The sequence below is a fragment of the Stegostoma tigrinum genome, chromosome 10 (assembly GCF_030684315.1).
Source record: "Stegostoma tigrinum isolate sSteTig4 chromosome 10, sSteTig4.hap1, whole genome shotgun sequence".
NCBI classification, from domain to species: Eukaryota; Metazoa; Chordata; class Chondrichthyes; order Orectolobiformes; family Stegostomatidae; genus Stegostoma; species Stegostoma tigrinum.
Genome location: NC_081363.1, coordinates 503,144 through 526,163, shown reverse-complemented (window position 1 = coordinate 526,163; position 23,020 = coordinate 503,144). Strand labels below are relative to the sequence as shown.

The window sequence follows — 23,020 nt, the reverse complement described above, 5'->3', positions numbered from 1 at the left end:
TCGGATCAAGATGACGTCCTGACCACAATAACGCACCGTAATCGAGACTGCCCATTTACTCCTAATGCCTAACTCAAATTTCCTCCTGTTTCAGCTCATCAGTTCCTGAAACTTTTAATCCTGTTTGTTATCTCTAGACTCAACAATTCAAACATACTCTAGGCTGGTCTCCCTCATCCTGCCTTCTATGAACTTGAGGTGATTCCAAACTCTGCTGTTTATCTTTTAATTTGCACTCTCGTACCCCACTCTGTGTTCTCTGTTATGGCAGCTCTTGCTCAAGAAATTCTGGATTTTAAAATTCTAATACTTGTTTTCAAATTCTTCCATGACTTTTCCCTTCCCCATTTCTATAATTTAACTACCTTCAGATATCTGTGCTCCTTTGGGAATTGCAGTTTTAATTGCTGCACCATTGTTGGCTATGCATCCAACTGCCAATGCCCTACGCATCGAAAGGTCCCTTCAATATCCTCTCCATGACCTTATTGCTGTGTCCCAAAATCTCTGTGCCCCTCCCCCTTCATATCCCTACATCCCGTGTCCTTCTCCATCTGTGTCTCTGTCTTGCTTTCCAATTTACCCCTTCAAAGTTTCTTCTTGGACCAAGTTGTTAGATTATATGACCTAATGGATGTGAGTTTGCTCGCTGAGCTGGAAGGTTAGTTTTCAGACGTTTCGTCACCATTCTAGGTAACATCATCAGTGAGCCTCCGACGAAGCGCTGGTGTTATGTCCCGCTTTCTATTTATCTGGTTAGGTTTCCTTGGGTTGGTGATGTCATTTCCTGCATTGGTGATGTCATTTCCTGCTCTTTTTCTCAGGGAATGGTAGATTGGATCCAGATCAATGTGTTTGTTGATGGAGTTCCGCTTGGAATGCCATGCTTCTAGGAATTCTCGTGCATGTCTCTGTTTGGTTTGTCCTAGGATGGATGTGTTGTCCCAATCAAAGTGGTGTCCTTCCTCATCTGAGTGTAAGGATACGAGTGATAGTGGGTCATGTCGTTTTGTGGCTAGTTGATGTTCATGTATCCTGGTGGCTCGCTTCCTGCCAGTTTGTCCAATGTAGTGTTTGTCACAGTTCTTGCAAGGTATTTTGTAGATGACGTTCGTTTTATTTGTTGTCTGTATAGGGTCTTTTAAGTTCATTAGCTGCTGTTTTAGTGTGTTGGCGGGTTTGTGGGCTACCCTGATGCCAAGAGGTCCGAGTAGTCTGGCAGTCATTTCGGAAATGTCTTTGATGTAGGGGGGAGTGGTTATGGTTTCTGAGCCCATTTTGTCTGTCTGTTTGGGTTTGTTGCTGAGAAATCGGCGGACTGTGTTCATAGGGTACCCATTCTTTTTGAAGACGCTGTATAGGTGATTTTCCTCTGCTCTGCGTAGTTCCTCTGTGCTGCAGTATGTGGTGGCTCATTGGAATAATGTTCCAATGCAGCTTCGTTTGTGGGTGTTGGGATGGTTGCTCCTGTAGTTCAGTATTTGGTCCGTATGTGTTGTTTTCCTGTAGACGCTGGTTTGAAGTTCCCCATTGACTGTTCGCTCCACTGTGACATCTAGGAATGGCAGTTTGTTGCTGTTTTCCTCCTCTTTTGTGAATGTTATGCCAGTAATGGTATTATTGATGGTCTTGAAGGTTTCCTCTAATTTGTTTTGTTTAGTGATGACAAAGGTGCCATCCACACAGCAGACCCAAAGTTTGGGTTGGATGATTGGCAGAGCTGTTTGTTCGAGTCTCTGCATTACTGCCTCTGCTAAGAATGACCTAATATCATTTTATGCAGCTTAGTGTCAAAGTGATTTAGTAAACTCCTGTGGAGTACTCTGGAATATTTTACCATAATGAAAGTGCTGCATAAATGCAAGTTATTGTTTTTTTGTAACGTGCCCACTGGGCTTTCAAGGATTTAATTGACTTAAATCCATCTTTCCCAAGCCCCTTGATCTAGAGAAATAGCAAGAACTGCAGATGCTGGAGTCAGAGTCAATACAGTGTGGAGCTGGAGGAACACAGCAGGTCATCTGCTGTGCTCCTCCAGCTCCTATAATAATTCAGTTATATCCAGTTTGTAGCCAGGACTCTGCAAAAGTGGCTACATCCTGCAATAAGACTATAAGACCATAAGACATAGGATTGGAAGTAAGGCCATTCGGCCCATCAAGTCCACTCCGCCATTTAAATCATGGCTGATGGGCATTTCAACTCCACTTCCCTGCACTCTCCCCATAGCCCTTGATTCCTTCTGAGATCAAGAATTTGTTAATCTCTGCCTTGAAGGCATCTAACGTCCCGGCCTCCACTGCACTCTGCGGCAATGAATTCCACAAGCCCACCACTCTCTGGCTGAAGAAATGTCGTCTCATTTCCGTTTTAAATTTACCCCCTCTAATTTTACGACGGGCCCTAGTCTCCCCGCCTAACGGAAACAACTTCCCAGCATCCACCCCTTCTAAGCCATACATTATCTTGTAAATTTCTGTTAGATCTCCCCTCAACCTTCTAAACTCTAATGAATACAATCCCAGGATCCTTAGCCGTTCATCATACGTTAAACTTACCATTCCAGGGATCATCCGTGTGAATCTCCGCTGGACACGCTCCAGGGCTAGTATGTCCTCCCTGAGGTGTGGGGCCCAAAATTGGACACAGTATTCTAAATGGGGCCTAACTAGATCTTTATAAAGTCTCAGAAGCACATCGCTGCTTTTATATTTCAACCCTCTTGAGATAAACCACAACATTACATTCGCTTTCTTAATCACGGACTCTACCTGCAAGTTAACCTTTAGAGAATCCTGGACCAACACTCCCAGATCCCTTTGCACTTCTGATTTGTGAATTTTCTCACCATTTAGAAAATAGTCCATGCCTGTATTCTTTTTTCCAAAGTGCAAAACCTCATATTTGCTCACTTTGAATTTCATCAGCCATTTCCTGGACCACTCTCCTAGACTGTCTAAATCTTTCTGCAGCTTCCCCATCTCCTCAGTACTACCTGCCTGTCCACCTATCTTCGTATCATCGGCAAACTTCGCCAGAATGCCCCCAGTCCCTTCATCCAGATCATTAATATATAAGGTGAACAGCTGCGGCCCCAACACTGAACCCTGCGGGACACCACTCGTCACTGGTTGCCATTCTTAAAAAGAGTCTTTTATCCCAACTCTCTGCCTTCTGTCAGACAGCCAATCCTCAATCCAAGCCAGTAGCTCACCTCGAACACCATGGGCCCTCACCTTGCTCAGCAGCGTCCTGTGAGGCATCGTATCAAAGGCCTTTTGGAAGTCTAGATAGGCATTAAGCTGAATTTTTATGTTTCTAATACAGTGTTTTATTACTTAGCTTCTGTGTATATTAAGGGAATTGTCCTCATCCTGCTCCAATGTTCTGCTGGACTATTTTGTGCACTATTTGACCCATGTGCTTTTGTGTTCCTGGCATATATATAATTTGCTGTCTGTTCCCATACTCCCTTTCCCACTCTTACACCTACGCTAACCCTCACCCTCACCCTCACCCTCACCCTCACCCTAACCCTATCGCAGGTGAGACTAACCCTATCACAGGTAACCCTAACCCTAACTCTTCCACTATGGATGGCATCAGTTTGCTTGCTGGTCAATGTTTGCACTTGGGGGATTGATGAGTTTACTTATGTGATCATGTGGTTTTCAGCTTATTACTTGTGCCTGCAACCTATTTTACAATTCAAACAATGAATATTATGGGAAGGGAGTTCTTGCCCCCTACGGCATCACTTGGACAGCCTTTCACTCACTGCAAACCAGTAAGAATAGGTCATCACCATTGAAGATGTCTCAATCAACACAAAAACTGGTCCCAAGGTTTGGAGACTCCTTCCTAGAGGCTCTGCTTCATTTCATGCAGGGAAGAGAGGTCCTTTACCTCCAGGAATGGCAGTAGGAAACTGTCCCATCAGATCCATTTGAACCAGACTGAGGTCACAGGTTAGCATCAATGGCCCACACAAGAGAATCCAGAATGGGATTAGAATAGTTAGGTAGTTATTTTTGACTAGTACAGACTCAAAGGATCAAAGAACATTTTATTGTTCTGTAGACCTCTATGACTCTGACTAAAGGAAAGTGGCACCATCTTCTCATGGATTTGTGAGGAGTAGATCATGCTTCACAAACCTTATTGAATTCTTTGAAGAGCTGACCAAACACGTGGATGAAGGTAGAGCAGTGGATGTGGTATACATGGATTTAACTAAGGTGTTTGATAAGGTTCCCCAAGGTAAGCTCATGCAGAAAATAAGGAGGCATGGGATAGGGGCAAATGTGGCAGATTGGATTCGGAATTGACTGACCCTTAGAAGACAAGGGATGGTAGTGGACGGAAAATATTCAACATGGAGCTCAGATACAAGTGGTGTACCACGAGGATCTGTTCTGGGTCCTCTTCTATTTGTGATTTTTGTAAATGATTTGGATGTAGGAGTGGAAGGGTGGATGAGCAAGTTCACGGACGATACGAAGGTGGGTCGTGTTGTGGATAGTGCAGAAGGCTTTTCTAGGTTACAAAAGGGCATTGATATGATGCAGAGCTGGGCTGAGAAGTGGCAAGTGGAGTTTAACCCTGAAAAGTGTGAGGTGATTCATTTTGGAAGGACAAATTTGAAAGCAGAATACAGGGTTAATGGAAAGATTTTTGGAATGGCCAAAGTGCCAAGTGGATGATCCATCATGACCTCCTCCAGAGGTTTCCAACATCACAGATACCAGTCTTCAGCTAATTCGATTCACTTCATATGATATCAAGTTGGAGGCACCAAATAGGGAAAAGGAACTGAGCCCTGACAACATGCCAGCAACTGAAGACTTGTGCGCCAGAATGTGCCACACCCTAGTCAAGCTATTCCAGTCAGTTACAACATTGACATCTACTCTACAATGTGGAAGATTACCCAGGTATGTTCTGTACACAAAAAGCAGGACAAATCCAACCCAGCCAATTAATGCCCCATCAGTAAAGTGACAGAAAGTATCAGTAACAACGCTATCAAGCAGCACCTGCTCAGCAATAACCTGCTTGGATTCCGCCAGGCCCACTCAGGTCCCGACTTCATGACAGCCTTGGTTCAAATATGGACGAAAGAACTGAATTCCAGAGGTAAGACACAAGTCAGGAGTGTTATGGACTCTCCACGTGCCTGGATGGGTTCAGCTCTAGTTATACTCAAGAAGCTTGACACCATACAGGACAAAGCAGTCCGCTTGATTGGCATCACATCCACACAACCACTCAGGCTCTTTAGGTATATTGTCAATGTCCCTTCCTCTGGACCAGTTCGAGACCACCTGTTTTGGAGGTGTGTAATAGCAGTTCTTCTCCCTCCGCCACTGATGCTCAGTAGCAGCAGTGTGTACTATCTACAAGATGCACTGCAGAAATTCACCAAAGATCCTCAGACAGCACCTTCCAAACCCACGACCACTTACATCTGGAAAGGCAAGGGCAGAAAACACAATGGGAACACCACCACCTGCAAGTTTCACTCCAAAACACTCATCATCCAGACTTGGAAATATATTATGATTCCTTCAAAGTCATTGGGACAAAATCCTGGAATGCCCTCCTTAAGGGCATTGTGGGTTTATCTACAGCACATGGCCTGCAGTGGTTCAAGAAGGCAGGTCATCACCACCTTCTCAAGGGCAATTGGGATGGGCAAGATATGCTGGCCAGCTGCGATGCCCACATCCCATGAGTGAACAATAAAAGAAAAGGAAAAGCTTTGGTGTTGCCTTTTGAAAGTGAAAGATACTTTGGCTGACCATAATGCAGTGGTATATTTGATTTTAATAATGAAAACGAATGTGTTCTTCCCATGTCTCCCACCAATCTCCTCCCACTCTTTGCCATTCAGTCCATCTTTTAACCCTTGTCGTCAGTAACCCTTTCACTTCCCACCACTTTTCTGACCCAGCCCACATCCATGTTGAGTTCTTGAATTTACCACCTAAACACCAAATCATCACATCCCAGTATTCTTCCTGACCCTGTTTCCTCCAATCTTTAAGGCCAAATGCAATTTTAGCTCCCATTGAGACCATTCCCTGTCTGACCATGATCCTAGAACACCCATACCACCACATGCAGCTCCTCCATTATTGTTAATGTAGCCTCCGCCACCCAGTAGTACTGCACACATCCCCAGATGTGATCTACCCGCAGGATGTGGAACACCCTGGAGTCCAGCTCCTGGGACTGTCCCTGGCTAACCAACACTCGTATCTAAGAAATTATGTACTCCATTAGAAGCAATCGAGACAAAATTAACTTGCTTGATTCTGGGTCTGGAGAACTGACATGAGGAGAGATTGAGTAGATCAGACCTATATTCATTGGCGTTTAGAAGAATAATTGAAACACGCAAAATTCTTAGGGGACTTGAATTGTGGGTGTAGAGACGTTGTTTCCCCCTTGTGGGAGAGTTGAAAACCAGTGCCACAATTAAAGACAGATGTTCTTTATTTTCTTGTGGAATGTAGGCACTGCTGGTTGGTCAGCATTTATTGCCGGTCCCTCATTGCACTTGAGAAGGCAATGGTGAGCTACCTTCTTGAGCAAACCATGTGAACAGACATGATTTAAGAGTGTTGGGAGGGGAGGTGGGGGGACAAGTGGAACAAGAGCGTCAGGAACAAAAACAGAAATTGATGGTAAAGCTCAGCAGATCTGGCAACATCTGTGAAGAAAAAATCAGAGTTAACGTTTCAGGTCGGATGACCCGTACTCAGAACTCCAGGGTTTTGACCCAGTGAAAGTGAAGGACAGAGAATGGGGATGAATTTCTTCTCAGAGTGAATCTATGGAATTCTTTGCTCTAAGGGCTATTGATGCTGGATCAATAAGTATATTCAAAGCAGAGGTAGACACATTTTTATTCAACAATAAAATTAAGAAATATGGGAAAAAGCCAGGAAAGTGAAGTTGAGGATTATCAAGTCAGTTATGATTTCATTGAGTGGCAGAGCAATCATGCTGGCCCAAATGGACTACATTTCCCACAACTTACAGTTTGATCAGCACAACACTCAGCACAGGACAGAACATGTTGCAGAGCTGGAGGAACACAACAGGCCGGGTAGCATCAGAGGAGCAGGAAAGATGACGTTTTGGGTCGGGACCCTTCTTCAGAAATTCTGAAGGAGGGTCCAGGGCCAAAATGTCAAGATTCCTGCTCCTCTGATCTAATCTAATCTGATTCTGCCTGGCCTACTGTGTTCCTCTAGATTCACACTGTGTTATCTCTGACTCCAGGATATGCAGTTCTTACTATTTCTCACAGAACATGGTGTGATGTCTACACTTCCGCAGTTCCAGCCACAGATAGACAGTGCACCATTAGCCTTTCCTGACCTGTGTCAGAAAACATGACAGACTACAGTAGTCATTTGTGCATGGAGCCATCAACATAGGTGGGGCTCTAAGTGAATACTTTGCTAGTAGGGACAATGTTGGTTTTGAAATCAGGGAATAGGACTATGATGTAAAAGGGATGGTGCAGTGCAGGACCTAATTCTGGAGAATGAAGCTGGATTGGTGTTTGAGGTGACAGTGGTGGAGCATTTTAGTGATTGTGATAGAAAAGGAGGAAGATTGCCTGCCAAAAAGAATTTTGGATTAGGTAAGTTAGGTTTTATTAAACAGGCAGAATCTGACCAAAATAGACGAGGAGCAGCTACTTGAGGATAAATCTACAGCAGAACAGTAGGAAGCATTCTGAAAGATACTGGGTAGGTGAGTGGTGAGTGCAGGCCCCACCTTTTTACCCTTTAGAGTGAAATGTAAGAGCAACAAGCCCAGAGAAACCTGGATGGCCAGGTATATTCAGGATTGGATAAGAAAGAAAGGAGGGATGTATAGAAGGTACAAAGGGAGCAAAACAACAGTGCCCTCGTGGACTATACAAAGTGAAGAGGAGATCTCACAAAAGCAACACTATATTCTGTTATATTACACCAATGTACTTACGTAAGGTATGATTTGTCTGGTTAGCGTACAAAACAATACTTTTCACTGTATCTCAATTCATGTGACAATGCTAAACCAAATCAAATCAAGTCGTCAAATCAAATCAATTAGGAGAGCACAAAGAGGGGTCATGAAAATATGTTGGTTGGCAAGATTAAAGAGAATCCCAAGATTTTCTATAAGTATATCTAGGAGAAGATGTTGAGGTTAGGGATAGATGTTTGCTTACTCTAGGTCAAGTCAGCATAAGGAGGGAGGAAGTGTTAGGTATCCGAAAAGGCATTAAGGTGGACACGTCCCCAGGTCCGGATGGGACCTATCCCAGGGTTTTGAGGGTAGCGAGAAAGAAATAGCCGGGGCCTTAACAGATATCTTTGCAGCATCCTTAAACACGGGTAAGGTCCTGGAGGACTGGAGAATTGTGAATATTGCCCCCTTGTTTAAGAAGGGCAACAAGGATAATCCAGTTAATTATCGACTGGTGAGCCTGACGTCAGTGGTAGGGAAGCTACTGGAGAAGATACTGAGGGATAGGATCTATTCCCATGTGGAAGAAAATGAGCTGATCAGTGATAGGCAACATGGTTTTGTGCAGAGAAGGTCATGTCTTACCAACTCAATAGAATTGTTTAAGGACATGACAAAGTTGATTGATGAGGGAAAGGCTGTAGATGTCATATACATGGACTTCAGTAAGGCATTTGATAAGGTTCCCCATGGCAGGCTGATGGAGAAAGTGAAGTCACATGGGGTCCAGGGTGTGCTAGCTAGATGGATAAAAAACTGGCTGGGCAACAGGAGACAGAGGGTAGTAGTAGAAGGGAGTTTCTCAAATTGGAGACCTGTGACTAGTGGTGTTCCACAGGGATTTGTGCTGGGACCACTGTTGTTTGTGATATATGTAAATGATCTGGAGGAAGGTGTAGGTAGTCTGATCAGCAAGTTTGCAGATGACACTAATATCGGTAGAGTAGCAGATAGCGAAGGGGACTGTCAGAGATTACAGCAGAATATAGATAGATTGGAGATGAGCAGAGAGATCTCGGTGTCCATGTACACAGATCCTTGAAAGTTGCCGCCCAGGTTGACAGGGCTGTTAAGAAGGCAGACAGTGTTTTAGCTTTTATTAATAGAGGGATCGAGTTCCGGAACCAAGACGTTATGCTGCAGCTGTACAAAACTCTGGTGCGGCCACACTTGGAGTATTGTGAACAGTTCTGGTCACCGCCTTATAAGAAGGATGTGGAAGCTTTGGAAAGGGTGCAGAGGAGATTTACTAGGATGTTCCCTGGTATGGCGGGAAGATCTTACGAGGAAAGGCTGAGGGAGTTGAGGCTGTTTTCATTAGAGAGAAGAAGGTTGAGAGGTGACTTAATTGAAACATATCAAATAATCAGAGGGTTAGATAGGGTGGATAGGGAGAGCCTTTTTCCTCGGATGGTGATGGCGAGCACGAGGGGGCATAGCTTTAAATTGAGGGCTGAAATATATAGGACAGATATCAGAGGTAGTTTCTTTACTCAGAGAGTAGTAAGGGAATGGAACGCCTTGCCTGCAACGGTAATAGATTCGCCAACTTTAAGTACATTTACGTCGTCATTGGATGAGCGTATGGACGGACATGGAATAGTGTAGGTTAGATGGGCTTGAGATCGGTATGACAGGTCGGCACAACATCGAGGGCCGAAGGGCCTGTACTGTGCTGTAATATTCTGTGATCTATGTTCTATGAGAGTTGGGCAGATAAATGGCAGATGGAGTTCAATCCAGGCAAATGCGAGGAGATGCATTTTGGGAGATAAAATTCAAGGGCGAACTATACAGTAAATGGACAAGTCCTCGGGGAAATTGATGAACAGAGAGATCTGGGTGTTCAGGTCCATTGTTCCCTGAAGGTGACAACGCAGGTCAATAGGATGGTCACGAAGGCATACGGCATGCTTCCATTCATCGGACGGAGTATTGAGTTCAAGAGTTGGCAGGTCATTTTACAGTTGTTTAAGACTTTGGTTCAGCCACATTTGGAGTACTGTGTACAGTTCTGGTTGCCACATTACCAAAAGGATGTGGATTCTTTGGAGAGGGTGCAGAGGAGGTTCACCAGGATGTTGCCTGGTATGGAGGGTGCTAGCTATGAAGAGAGGTTGAGTAGATTAGGATTATTTTCATTAGAAAGATGGAGATTGAGGGGGGACCTGATTGAGGTCTACAAAATCATGAGGGGTATAGACAGGGTGGATAGCAAGAAGCTTTTTTTTCCCCAGAGTGGGGGACTCAATTACTAGGGGTCATGAGTTCAAAGTGAGAGGAGGAAAGTTTAAGGGAGATATGCGTGGAAAGTTCTTTACACAGAGGGTGGTGGGCACCTGGAACGCGTTGCCAGTGGAGGTGGTAGACGCAGACACGTTAGCATCTTTTAAGCTGTATTTGGACAGGTACATGGATGAGCAGGGAGCAAATGGACACAGACTGTTAGAAAATAGATGACAGGTTAGACAGAGGATCTCGATCGGCGCAGGTTTGGAGGGCCGAAGGGCCTGTTCCTGTGCTGTAATTTTCTTTGTTCTTTGTTCTAGAAGGGAATACCAGGGGAAGAAAAAGACCCATTGGGAATCAACGGGGCAATCTGTGATTGAAGCTGGAGGACATTGTTAGAGTATTAAATTCGTACTTCATGTCTGTTTTTACTTGGAAAAAGGAGGATGTAGGGTGCAGAATTCAAGAAGATGGATTGTGAAGTTCTTGACAGATTCATATGAGAAGTGATGGGGTGTTGAAGATTTTGGTGGATTTAACAGTGGACAAATCCTAGAATTGGATGTGTTCTGTCTGTTGTGGGAGACTAAGGAGGGAATTACAGGGACCCTGACCCAAATTATTAAAACAGTCTCTGGCCAAGGGGACATGCCAGAGGACTGGAGGACAGCTAAAGTGCTTTCAGTTTACAAGAGTAAATAGGTGGTCGAGATAAGCAAGGAATTACAGACCAGTGAGTCTGACATTAGAGTTGGGAATCCATGGAGAAAATATGAAGGAGAAAATTAATCTCCATTTAGAGAGGTGAGGTTTGGTCAAGAATAATCAGCATGGCTTGGTCAGCGGGAGGCCATGCCTGTCAAATCTAATTGGATTTTTCATAGAGGTTATCAAGTGTTTGGATGAGGGTAGGGGCAGTTGATGTTTATATGAATTTCAGAAAGACTTTGGATGAAGTTCCACATGGGAAACTGATGAAAAAAATTAAAAGCTCTTGAGTCCCTATGATTAGTTTGTTTTCAGATGATACCAGCGTTGGTGGTGTAGTGGACTGCAAAGAAGGTTACCTCAGAGTACAACAGAACCTTGATCAGATGGGCTGAGAAGTGGCAGATGGAGTTTAATTCAGATAATTGTGAGGTGCTGCATTTTGGAAAGGTAAATCAGGGCAGGTCTTATACACTTAATGGTAAGATCCTGGGGAGTATTGCTGAACAAAGAGGCCTTGGAGTCCAGGTTCATGGTTCCTTGAAAGTGGAGTTGCAGGTAGATAGGATAGTAAAGAAGGCGTTTGGTACGCTTCCCTTTAATGGTCAGGGTATTGAGTATAGGAGTTGGGAGGTCACCTTGCGGCTGTACAGGAGATTGGTTACGCTGCCTTTGGAATACCACGTTCAGTCCTGGCCTCCCTGATGTGGTAAGGATGTTGTGAAACCAGAACAGGTTCAGAAAAGATTTACAAGGATGTTGCCAGAGTTGGAGGGTTTGAGCCATGGGGAGAGGCTGAATAGGCTGGGCTGTTTTCTGTGGAGCATTGGAGGCTGGGTGTGACCTTATATAAGTTCCTAAAATTATGAGGGACATTATTAGGGCGAATAATCAAGGTTTTTTAACCCAGGGTAGAGGAGTCCAAAGGTTTAAAGTGAGACAGTAAAGATTTAAAAGGGACCTAAGGGGCAGCTTTTTCATGCAAAGGGTGGTGCGTGTATTGGATGAGCTGTCAGAGAAAGTGGTGGAGGCTGGGACAATACAACCTTTAAAAGGCATCCTATAACTAGCAAGTGTTCAGAGGGATGTGGCCCAAATGCTGGCAAATGGTACTAGATTAATTTAGGAAATCTGGTTGGCGTGGACAAATTGGACCAAAGGGTCTGTTTCTGTGCTGTACATCTCTATGGTTCTATGACTCGAGAGCAATTTGGTAAGATGGATCCAAGTGATTTAGTGATAGGACACAGAGGGTGGTGGTAAAAAAGCTGTTTATGTGACTGGATCCTGGCATGCACTGGTATACCACAGGCATCAGTGCTGGGTCCCTTAATTTTTATGATATTCATAAACAATGGAGATGGGAATGTGGGCAGTATGACAAGTAAGTTTCCAGTGATATGAAATTGGCAAGAGTGGTCGACAGTGAGGGCGAAAGTGATAGGTTACAGCAGGTTATAAATGGATTGATCAGATGGGCAGATCTGTGGCAGATGGAATTTAACTCTGATATACGTGAAGTGATGCACTTTGAAAGAAGAGGACGTGGAAGAGATTTACGAGGATGCTGCCTCGATTAGAGGATATGAACTGTAAGGAGAGGCTGAACTAACGGTTTTTTTCCTCTGGAGCAACAGAGGCTGAAGGGAGACTCGATAGAAGTTTATAAAATTGTGAGATGCATAGACAGGGTTGACAGTCAGAATCTTTTTTCTCAGAATTGAAGTGTCTAAAACTTGGGGGCTTGCACGTCAGGTGGAGTGGGGTGAGTTCAAAAGGAAACGTGAGGGGCAAGTTCTTCGCATGGAGAGTTGTAGGAATGTGGAATGCACTGCCAGGGTGGAATTGGAGGTGATGGGATAGGGCATTTAAGAGACCTTTAGGTAAGCACACAAATATGCAAGGAATGGAGGGACATGGACCAAGGGTAGGCAGAAGGGATTAGTTTAATTTGGCATCATGCTCGATAAAACCTTGTGGGCCGAGTTCCTGTGCTGTACTGTTCTCTGTTCTATGTTCCAAGGGATTACTCAATGAATGGCAGGACACTAGAAGGCTTGGACGAACAGAGGGATCTGGGCGTGCTTGATCACGGATCCCTGGAAGTGGCAGGACAGGTTAATAGGGTAAATAAAATCCGAAAGCACTGTGGATGCTGTAAACCAGGAACAAAAACAAAGTTGCTGGAAAACTCAGCAGGTCGGGCACACATCTATGAAGACAAAATCAGAGTTAACATTTCGGGTCCAGTGACCCTTCCTCAGAACTGATGGTGACTGGGAAAACATCAGTTTATATGCAGAAAAAAGGGGAGGGGAATGGAGTAGGGTGTAAACGATAGGATAGAGCCTAAAGAGAGAGAAGAGCAGTTGGACAGACAAAGTTGGACAAACAGTCACTGGGAGGGTAGTGGAATGCACTGCCTAGGAAGGTAGTTGAGGTGGGAAATAGTTCTTGGCTGAGCACTTAAAATGTCATAAAATTCAAGGCCATGGGCCTAGCGGAGGAAAGTGGGACAAGTGTAAGTACTCATGTATTTTGACAGTACAGGTATGATGGGCTGAATGGTGTCTTCTGTACTCTATGAACTTTTTTATTCATTCACAGTACATGGGTATCACTGACTGGGCCAACATTCATTACCCATTCCTAATTGAGAGTCAAACACATTGCTGTGGGTTTATAGTCACATCTATGTTAGACGAGGAGAAGGTGGAAGCTTCATTAGTGGGAGTGCATTACTGAACCAAATGGGTTTTCCTGACAATCAATGTGGTTTCGTGGTCATCGTGAGATTTTTAATCGAATTCAAGTTCCACCATCTGGCATGGCAGGATTTGAACCCAGGTCGCCAGAGAGTTATTTGTGTCTCTAAGTTATAGTCTTCCAATAACTCCACTTGGCCGTCAGATCCCCAGATTCTATGCTTAAAGAAATTAGCATAGACAGAGGAAGTTAGAGTCATAGAGTAATACAGGATGGAAACAGGCCCTTTGGCCCAAACTAGTTCATGCTGACCATGGTGTCCACTCAGCTAGTTCCAATTGCTGGCATTTGGTCTGTATTCCTATAAACGCTCCCCGTCCATGTACTATCCGAATGTTTTTTAAATGTTGCTATTGTACCTGTCTCAACCGCTTTAGCAAATAGCAGAGGCGTTAGCAATAATTAACAATTCTATGGACATAATAGGACTGGAGCACGTTCGATGTGGTACTGTTATTCGGGAAGGAGGGAAGGGATAAATCAGGAGACTACAGGCCAGTCAGTTTCGCCTTAGTAGTGGGCATGATTTGGGGGCGCTGGTGTTAGACAGGAGTGGACAAGGTCAGAACTCACATGACACCAGGTTATAGCCCAACAGGTTTATTTGAAATCACAAGCTCTCGGAGCGCAGCCCTTTCGTCACTGGCAGGGAAGCAGAATTAATCTGTACTTGGAGAGGCAGGAATTAGTCAAGAACGGTCACCATGGTTTTAATAACGGGAACTCATGGTTGGCCATATTGAACTTTTTGAAGGGACGACCAGGTGTGTAGCTGAGTAATCCATTTGGACTTAAGCAATTTTTTTGATAAGGTCACTGATGGGAGGCTGATAATAAAAGTAAGAACACATGGAATCTGAGGAAATTTGGCAAATTGTATCCAGAATTGGCTGAGTGACAGGATGCAGGGGATGATGGTTGAGGGGTGATTTTTGTCGGGAATCTTGTGTCCAGTGGAGTTCTGTAGGGATCCACTTTGGGCCCTCACTGTTTGTGGTTTATATAAATGATTTAGGAGTGTTGATCAGTAAGTTTGCTGATGATACAAAAATTGGTAGCATGCTAAATAGTGTGAAGGATATTCTTAGACTACGAAAGGATATAGATAGACCAGTTAGTTAGGATGATCAGTGGTAAATAGAATTCTATTCAAATAAGTGTGAGGTGAAGCACTTGGGGAGGACAAACAAGGCAAGAGATTACAGGATGAATAGTAGGGAGCAGAGGGATGGAAATCCTTGGAAAATGGGCGACAGGTTTAGATAGAGGAACTGGATCGACACAGGCTTGGAGGGCCAAAGGGCCTGTTCCTGTGCTGTAATTTTCTTTGTTCTTTGTTCTTTGTAGGACTCTGAAAAGCCCTGAGAATCAGAGGAACCTTGGTGTGTGTATACACTGGCTTCTTAAGATATAAGGGCAAGTAGATACAGTAGTTAAGAAGGCAGTTGGGACATTTACCCTCTTCATCCAAAGCATAGAGTTAGCAAGTTTTGAGAAGATTTGTAGCTCAGGTTGAGGTTCTGGATGTGAGTTTCCTCGCTGAGCTGGAAGGTTAGTTTTCAGACATTTCGTCACCATTCTAGGTAACATCATCAGTGAGCCTCCGACGAAGCGCTGGTGTTATGTCCCGCTTTCTATTTATCTGGTTAGGTTTCCTTGGGTTGGTGATGTCATTTTGTGCGTTGGTGATGTCATTTCCTGTTCTTTTTCTCAGGGAATGGTAGATTGGCTCCAAATCAATGTGTTTGTTGATGAAATTCCGGTTGGAATGCCATGCTTCTAGGAATTCTTGTGCGTGTCTCTGTTTGGCTTGTCCTAGGATGGATGTGTTGTCCCAATCAAAGTGATGTCCTTCCTCATCTGTATGTAAGGATGCGAGTGACAGTGGGTCATGTCGTTTTGTGGCTAGTTGATGTTCCAAGCCAAACAGAGACACGCACGAGAATTCCTGGAAGCATGGCATTCCAACCGGAATTCCATCAACAAACACATTGATTTGGAGCCAATCTACCATCCTCTGAGAAAAAGAAACAGGAAATGACATCACCAATGCAGGAAATGACATCACCAACCCAAGGAAACCTAACCAGATAAATAAAGCGGGACATAACACCAGCGCTTCGTCAGAGGCTCGCTGGTGATGTTACCTAGAATGGTGACGAAACGTCTGAAAACTAACCTTCCAGCTCTGCGAGCAAACTCACATCCACAAAGCATAGAGTTTAAGAGCAGGAAAGTTATGTTGGAACTATAAAATTGGGTTAAACCACAGCTAGAGTGTTGATTGCAGTTCCGAAATCCACATTACAGGAGGAACGTGATAGTGCTGGAGAACATGCAGAGGAGATAGAACATAGAACAAAACAGCGCAGAACAGGCCCTTCGGACCTCGATGTTGTGCCAACCTGTGAACTAATATAAGCCCATCCCCCTACACTATCTCATCATCATCCATATGCTTATCCAAGGACTGTTTAAATGCCTCTAATGTAGCTGAGTTAACTACATTGGCAGGCAGGGCGTTCCACGCCCTTACCACTCTTTGAGTAAAGAACCTGCCTCTGACATCTGTCTTAAATCTATCACCCCTCAATTTGTAGCTATGCCCCCTTGTACAAGCTGATATCATCATCCTCAGAAAAAGACTCTCACTGTCCACCCTATCTAATCCTCTGATCATTTTGTACGTCTCTATTAAATCCCCTCTTAGCCGCCTCCTCTCCAATTAGAGCAGAACCAAGTCCCTCAGCCTTTCTTCATAGGGCCTACGCTCCAGACCAGGCAACATCCTGGTAAATCTCCTCTGTACCTTTTCCAATGCTTCCTGTAATGGGGTGACCAGAACTGCACACAATATTCCAAGTGAGGCCGCACTAGCGTTTTGTACAGTTGCAGCATGACATCACGGCTCTGGAACTCAATCCCTCTCCCAGTAAAATCTAACACATCATAAGCCTTCTTAACAGCACGATCAACCTGGGTGGCAACTTTCAGGGATCTGTGTACATGGACACCAAGATCCCTCTGCACATCCACACTACCAAGAATCTTTCCATTGACCCAGTATTCTGTCTTCCTATTATTCTTCCCAAAGTGAATCACCTCACATTTATCCACATTGAACTCCATTTGCCACCTTTTAGCCCAATTCTGCAGTTTATCCAAGTCTCCCTGCAACCTGCAACATTCTTCCACACTGTCCACCACTCCACCGACTTTAGTGTCATCTGCAAACTTACTAACCCATCCACCTATGCCTGCATCCAAGTCATTTATAAAAATGACAAACAGCAGTGGTCCCAAAACAGACCCTTTAGGCACACCACTAGTGACCGAACTCCAGGCTGAATATTTTCCATCAGCCACCACTCGTTGCCTTCTTACAGAAAGCCAGTTTCTATTCCTAACTGCTAAAATCTCCCTTAATCCCTTGCCTCTGTATTTTCTCCAATAGCCTACCATGTGGAACCTTCACAAAGGCTTTACTGAAGTCCACGTACACCACGTCAACTGCCCTATCCTCATCCACATGCTTGGTCACCTTCTCAAAAAAAACTCAATGAGGTTTGAGAGACACGACCTGCCCTTGACGAATCCATGCTGACTATTTCCAATCAAATTGTTGCTTGCTAGATGATTATAAATCCTATCTCTTATAATCCTTTCCAAAACTTTTCCTACAGCAGACGTAAGGCTCACAGGTCTATAATTACCTGGGTAAGATTTATCAGAATGTTGTATGGACTGGACAGTTATAAATTGAAGAGAGATTGGATAGATATGCTTTGTTTTTTTTTGGAGCAAAGGAGATTTTGGGGGCATAGAACATAGAACAATACAGCGCAGAACAGACCCTTCGGCCCTCGATGTTGCGCCGACCTGTGAACTAATCTAAGTCCCTTGCCCTACACTATCCTGTCATCATCCATATGCTTATCCAAGGAATGATTGAGGTGAATAAAATTATGGGGAGTATAAAAAGGATAGACTGGAAGAGACTTCTCCCCTTGGTGGAGAAATGAAGGACGAGAGGGCATAGATTTAAAGTAAAGGGCAGGGGGTTTACAGGGATGTTATGATTGTTTTTCTCCTGGAGGGTGATCGGTGTCTCGAACTCACTGCCTGAAAGATTGTTAAAGGCAGGTACCCTCATAACATTTAAGAAGTATTTAAATGTGCACTTATGAGGCTATGAGTCAAGTGCTGGAAAATGGGATTAGAATAGCTAGAACATAGAATAGAAGCAGACCCTTCAGTCTATTATGTCTGTGCTGACCATGATGCCATTCTAAATTAATCCAATTTACCTGCATATGGTCCATATCTCTCTATTTCCTGCCTGTTCATGTGTCTGTCTAAATGCCTCTTAAACATTGCTATTGTGTCTGCTTCTCCACCTCCCCCAGCAGTACATTGCAGGGATCTACCACCATCTGATTAAATTTACCTTGCACATCTTTGAATTTTCCACCTCTCACTTTAAACCTATGCCACTGGGTTTTTGACATTTGCATCCTGGGACAAAAGACCCTTGACTATCCACCCTGTCCTTGCCACTTATAATTTTATATACTTGTATCAGGTTACCCTTTAGCCTTCAGTACTGTTGTGAAAACAATCCAAGTTTGTCCAACTTTTCCTCATAGCTAATGTACTCAAATCTAGGCAACATCCTGGTAAATCTTTTTTGCATTCTCTGCAAAGCCATAAGACCATAAGACATAGGAGTGGAAGTAAGGCCATTCAGCCCATCAAGTCCACTCCGCCATTTAATCATGGCTGATGGGCATTTCAACTCCGCTTCCCTGCAGTCTCCCCATAGCCCTCACCTCCTTCCTATAGTCTGGGGACTGAAACTCTACACAATACTTCAAATGTGATCTGACTGAAGTGTTATATAGCTGCAACATGCTTGCCAAATTTTATACGCTATGCCCCAACCCCATGGAGGCAAGCATGCTGTACACCTTTTCCACCTCATTCCACCTGCACAAAGCCATGCTGATTATCCCTAATAAGTCCATTATTTTCAAAACGTGATTAAATTCTCTCCCTAAGAATCTTCTCCAATAATTTCCCGACTACTGATGTAAGGCTCACCAGCCTATAATTTCCTGAATTAATCCCCATTGCCCTCCTGAAACAAAAGAACAGTATTGGTTATTCTCCAGCCTTTGGAACCTTGCCTGTAGCTGAAGTGGGTACAATGATTTGGGTCAAGTCCCCTGCAAGGGCAGCACAGTGATCAGTGTTTCTGCCTCAGAGACATGGTTTTAATAAAGTGTGAATATATTGCGGATGCGTTTCCCGACAACTGAAATCGGGAACATAAACTCTCCTATTAGACAATTTCATCACATAGGTTTATATTGTCAGTGATTTTTTGAATATTTGATTCTCATCCAGTTAAGTTCTCCCAGATCACATTATTCTCTCCTGCTCCAGGACTGGAAGATTCTATCTGATTTGCCACTTCTAATCTCAAGCATTCTTTCTGTCCATCCAATCCCCACCTACTCCATGCATCACACCCCACCCTACCTCATTGCACTCTCCCTCCCCACTTATACCCCTTTCCCTGCCCCACCCACTCTCACATATCCTCTCTCTCCCTCACAGGCATTCTTGCTGCTCTTTGCTCCTGGGCAGTGCACTCTCCTCTCTGATTTTCTTTATTAAATTATTCTCAGGATTGCTATACATGTTGCTGAAACACCTGGTGGATCGATATAATATTTACTACGCCTGTGTGCCCACTAAACTCAACCATCGGCTACACTCTGCTGCAATCGGCCAAGTCATCATTGCACCTATCCTGTGCATGTTCTGGCTCCTCTTCTTCTCAGTGCTGAGACTTGGTACGTAGTCACCTCCCAGAACATTGCAGAGTGACTAGGAGCTTAATTTATAAAACTGTAGATACTGACAAGGTACTCCATCCTCCCTGACCTAGACCACAACTGAGCAACACATGAACCCCATCCTGATTCCAACTGACAGACATCAGACCCCCATCCCCATCCTCCAAAACTACAAACACTAGGCCCCAGCCCAGCTGACTATGTTGACCCAGTTGACTATGACAGAAGCCTGAACAACTTGAGATCTGACATACATTAACAGCACTCGACTGAGGCACCAAACACGCCACCCACCCTCAGCTAAACCCAGCCTACCAACTAGCTAATCCCTAAACCATCCTTGGACATATATTAGACAGCCTGCTGACTGAAACTAAAGGATCCCCATCCCACCCTACCTGTTGACCAAGACGACCTTTATCCATAAGAATCGATTTCACATCCACTGCCCTCCTTCCTGACTCCAAATGAAGAAGCCCATATTACTGCCAACTCCTCCCAACAAGCAAGCAACCTGAACAGATCTTGACCTGAACCAGGCCCAAAGGAATAAGCTGGATTTAGATGCTGCTTTTTTTTTACTGCAAGTTCACAAGAGATTTGAGCACCTTTTCTAGCAATAATTATGTTTGTATTTCTAGGACCAGTCCAACCCATCACGCTGTTCACCTTTATCACTCTGCTCCTCTGCATCATCTTCTCACTGTTTGGATTCTGCATGAAAGGACTGCACAAACTCAAATCTCAAAACTACCAGGTAAATGGCGCCCAACTGAGAAGGAGATGGGAGACAGAGGCTGCTGTTGGTATGAGGGCAGGGGAAGGAGTTTGTGGGGCAGGAAAGCAGGGTGGTAGGGAAGGGATTGTGAATGAAGCTGGGGGAATATGAGGAGAGAGTGGGTATGAGAGAGAAAAAGGAAAAGATTTGAGGAGAAAGGGAAGGATGATGAATAGGATAGACTATAAAAGGACGCGGTCTATGAAATGAGGGTCTGTAAGGTTAGTGTGGGTGGTCTTGAGGATAATTGTGGATTATTAAGGTGGACAGAATGAGTATGTGGGTTCTGGTAAGATGAGGGGTGATGGTGAAATGGATTGAGTGGGTGAGTGACATGAAGGAAAGGCTAGTGCATGGTGGGTAGAGCAGCACAGAGGGTAGAGTAGAGTGGGATGTGAGGGGTAGGGGAAGAGGTTTAGGTTTATGGAGAATGGGAAAGGTCTGGATGCATTACACCGTCATTATCATAAGGAACACTTAGAATGTCAACATGGATTTGTAAAGGTTAGGTTGTGTCTAACAATTTCCTGTCTGGAGAAGACATCAAAGGAAGTCTGTACCAGCCAAAAAAGCGCCATCTCTCTGTTCCTTACGCTCCATAATCTCCCATATTTATCATATATATAATTTATATTATTCCATTATTGTATTCCCTTGTCTAGTGTGTCATCTGCAAAATGCATCACTCTGCATCTGTTCACGTTGAATTTCATTGTCAGTGTTTTAACCGCCAACCAGTCCTTTGATATCTTTCTACAATTGACAGTTTTCTCTCTCACCTTTGATCTATGAGCCTGTTTCTACAGAATTTGCAAACATCTTAAATTGTACCCCACATTTAAATTTAAATCATTGGAATGTACACCACAGTCAAATGTCTTCAAAGTGAACCCGGCAAAACCAAAACACCTTGTACCATTTGATCTTTCACTCTCCTAATTTTCCCCAATATCTTAAATAAATAAAAACCGAAGAACTGCCGATGCTGGAAATCAGAAACAAAAACAGAGATTGCTGGAAAAGCTCAGCGGGTCTGGCAGCGTCTGTGGAGAGAAAGCAGAGTTAACGTTTCGGTTCCAGTAACTAAGTCCTGATGAAGGGTCACTGGACCAGAAACGGTAACTACAATATTCTGTTTTGCCAAGACAGTTGCAAAGCTTTATTTAAGAACCTTGATCATGAATTGCACCTCTGCGTGCAAGTTTTATCCTTTTAGTCTTCAATTGATCCTAAAATATTAAGGTTTCCCTTGATTTTAGTTGTAGTATATTTTCATGCTTCTGTTTGCTTTTTGAATTTCTTTAAATTTCCTTTGCCTTTTCTATTCATTTTTTAGGCTGTTTACACTTTTTGCCTTATCCTACTCTGTATGCTGTTTGGGATCTAGGGGCTTTAGATTTTTCTTGATGTTGAGGTGCCAGTTTTGGATTGGCATAGACAAAGTCAGAACTTACATGATACCAGGTTATAGGCCAACAGACTTATTTTAAATCACAAGTGTCACTTCATCTGATGAAGGAGCAGTATTCTAAAAGCTCGTGATTTTAAATAAACCTGTTGGACCATAACCTGGTGTTGTGTGACTTTAGATTTTTCTTAGAATACCTGTTCTCAACCCACTATCTTCTGCTCCCTCTGCTTTGACACTGCTGTACCTTTAACATACAACCTTATGAATTATGAGCAGGAGTAGACCACTTGGATCCTCAATGCTACTGTGTTAGTCAGTAAGATCAGGGCTAATTTTATTATTTCAAATTCCCATCTACTCCGACTGCCTCTTTCTCACCAAGTATCCATTTGCTCTGTTTTAAAAATATTCAAAGAGCAAAGTCTTTTGAGGGAGAGAATTCCACATGTCCACCACCATCTATGAGAAAAAAATCCTTTTGTCTTAAGTGGGCAATTCCCTATTTTTAAAGAGTGACGCCTAGCTTTCAGAACTCCTGAAAGGGGAAACACCATTTCCATCGCCACCCTGTCAAGATCCCTTTCAATCAAGTTGTCTTTTACGGTCCTAATCTCCAGTGGATTCAAGTCGAGCTGGTTCAAACTTGCTTCATAAGACAGCCAACCTGATCCAGATATTAGTCTAGTAAACCTCTAGGTTTCCCACCCATTTACATTCTTTCTTAAATATGAAGACTAAAACTATACACAGTACTGAAGATATGGTCTCATCTGTAACTGAAGCATGATTTCTTTTCTTTTATATTCAATTCTCCTTGCATTAAGTGATATGAACATATAAAATGAGATCAAGAATAGACCATTCAGCCCATCAAACCAGCTCCATTTGTCAACAGGACCATGGCTGTTTTACACCTACAATCTTGATTCTCCTTCCAACAAGAATCTAACCACAAAAAAACTTAAAGAACTGTGGATGCTGTAAATCAGGATAAGCATATGGATGATGATGGGATAGTGTAGGGGATGGGCTTAGATTAGTTCACAGATCGGCACAACATCGAGGGCCGAAGGGCCTGTTCTGTGCTGTATTGTTCTATGTTCTGTGTTCTATGTTCTAAAACAGAAGTTCCTGGAAAAGCTGAGCAGGTCTGTCAACATTTGTGAAGAAAAATCAGAGTTAATGTTTTAGGTCTGGTCACCCTTCCTCAGAACTGATGATAGCTAAGAAAATGTC

The 23,020-nt window shown here is 43.7% G+C and overlaps 1 protein-coding gene across 3 annotated transcripts in view; it reads left to right on the top strand.

Moving 5' to 3' along the window:
- Positions 1 to 23,020, top strand: part of tmem63c (transmembrane protein 63C) — a 277,667-nt gene that overhangs the window by 234,201 nt on the left and 20,446 nt on the right. For all 3 annotated transcript variants that reach the window (XM_059649415.1, XM_059649416.1, XM_059649417.1), the window contains 2 exons: positions 19,425 to 19,592; positions 20,237 to 20,352. In XM_059649415.1, coding sequence (XP_059505398.1) covers positions 19,425 to 19,592; positions 20,237 to 20,352 — 284 coding nt within the window. The remainder of the gene's footprint in view (positions 1 to 19,424; positions 19,593 to 20,236; positions 20,353 to 23,020) is intronic.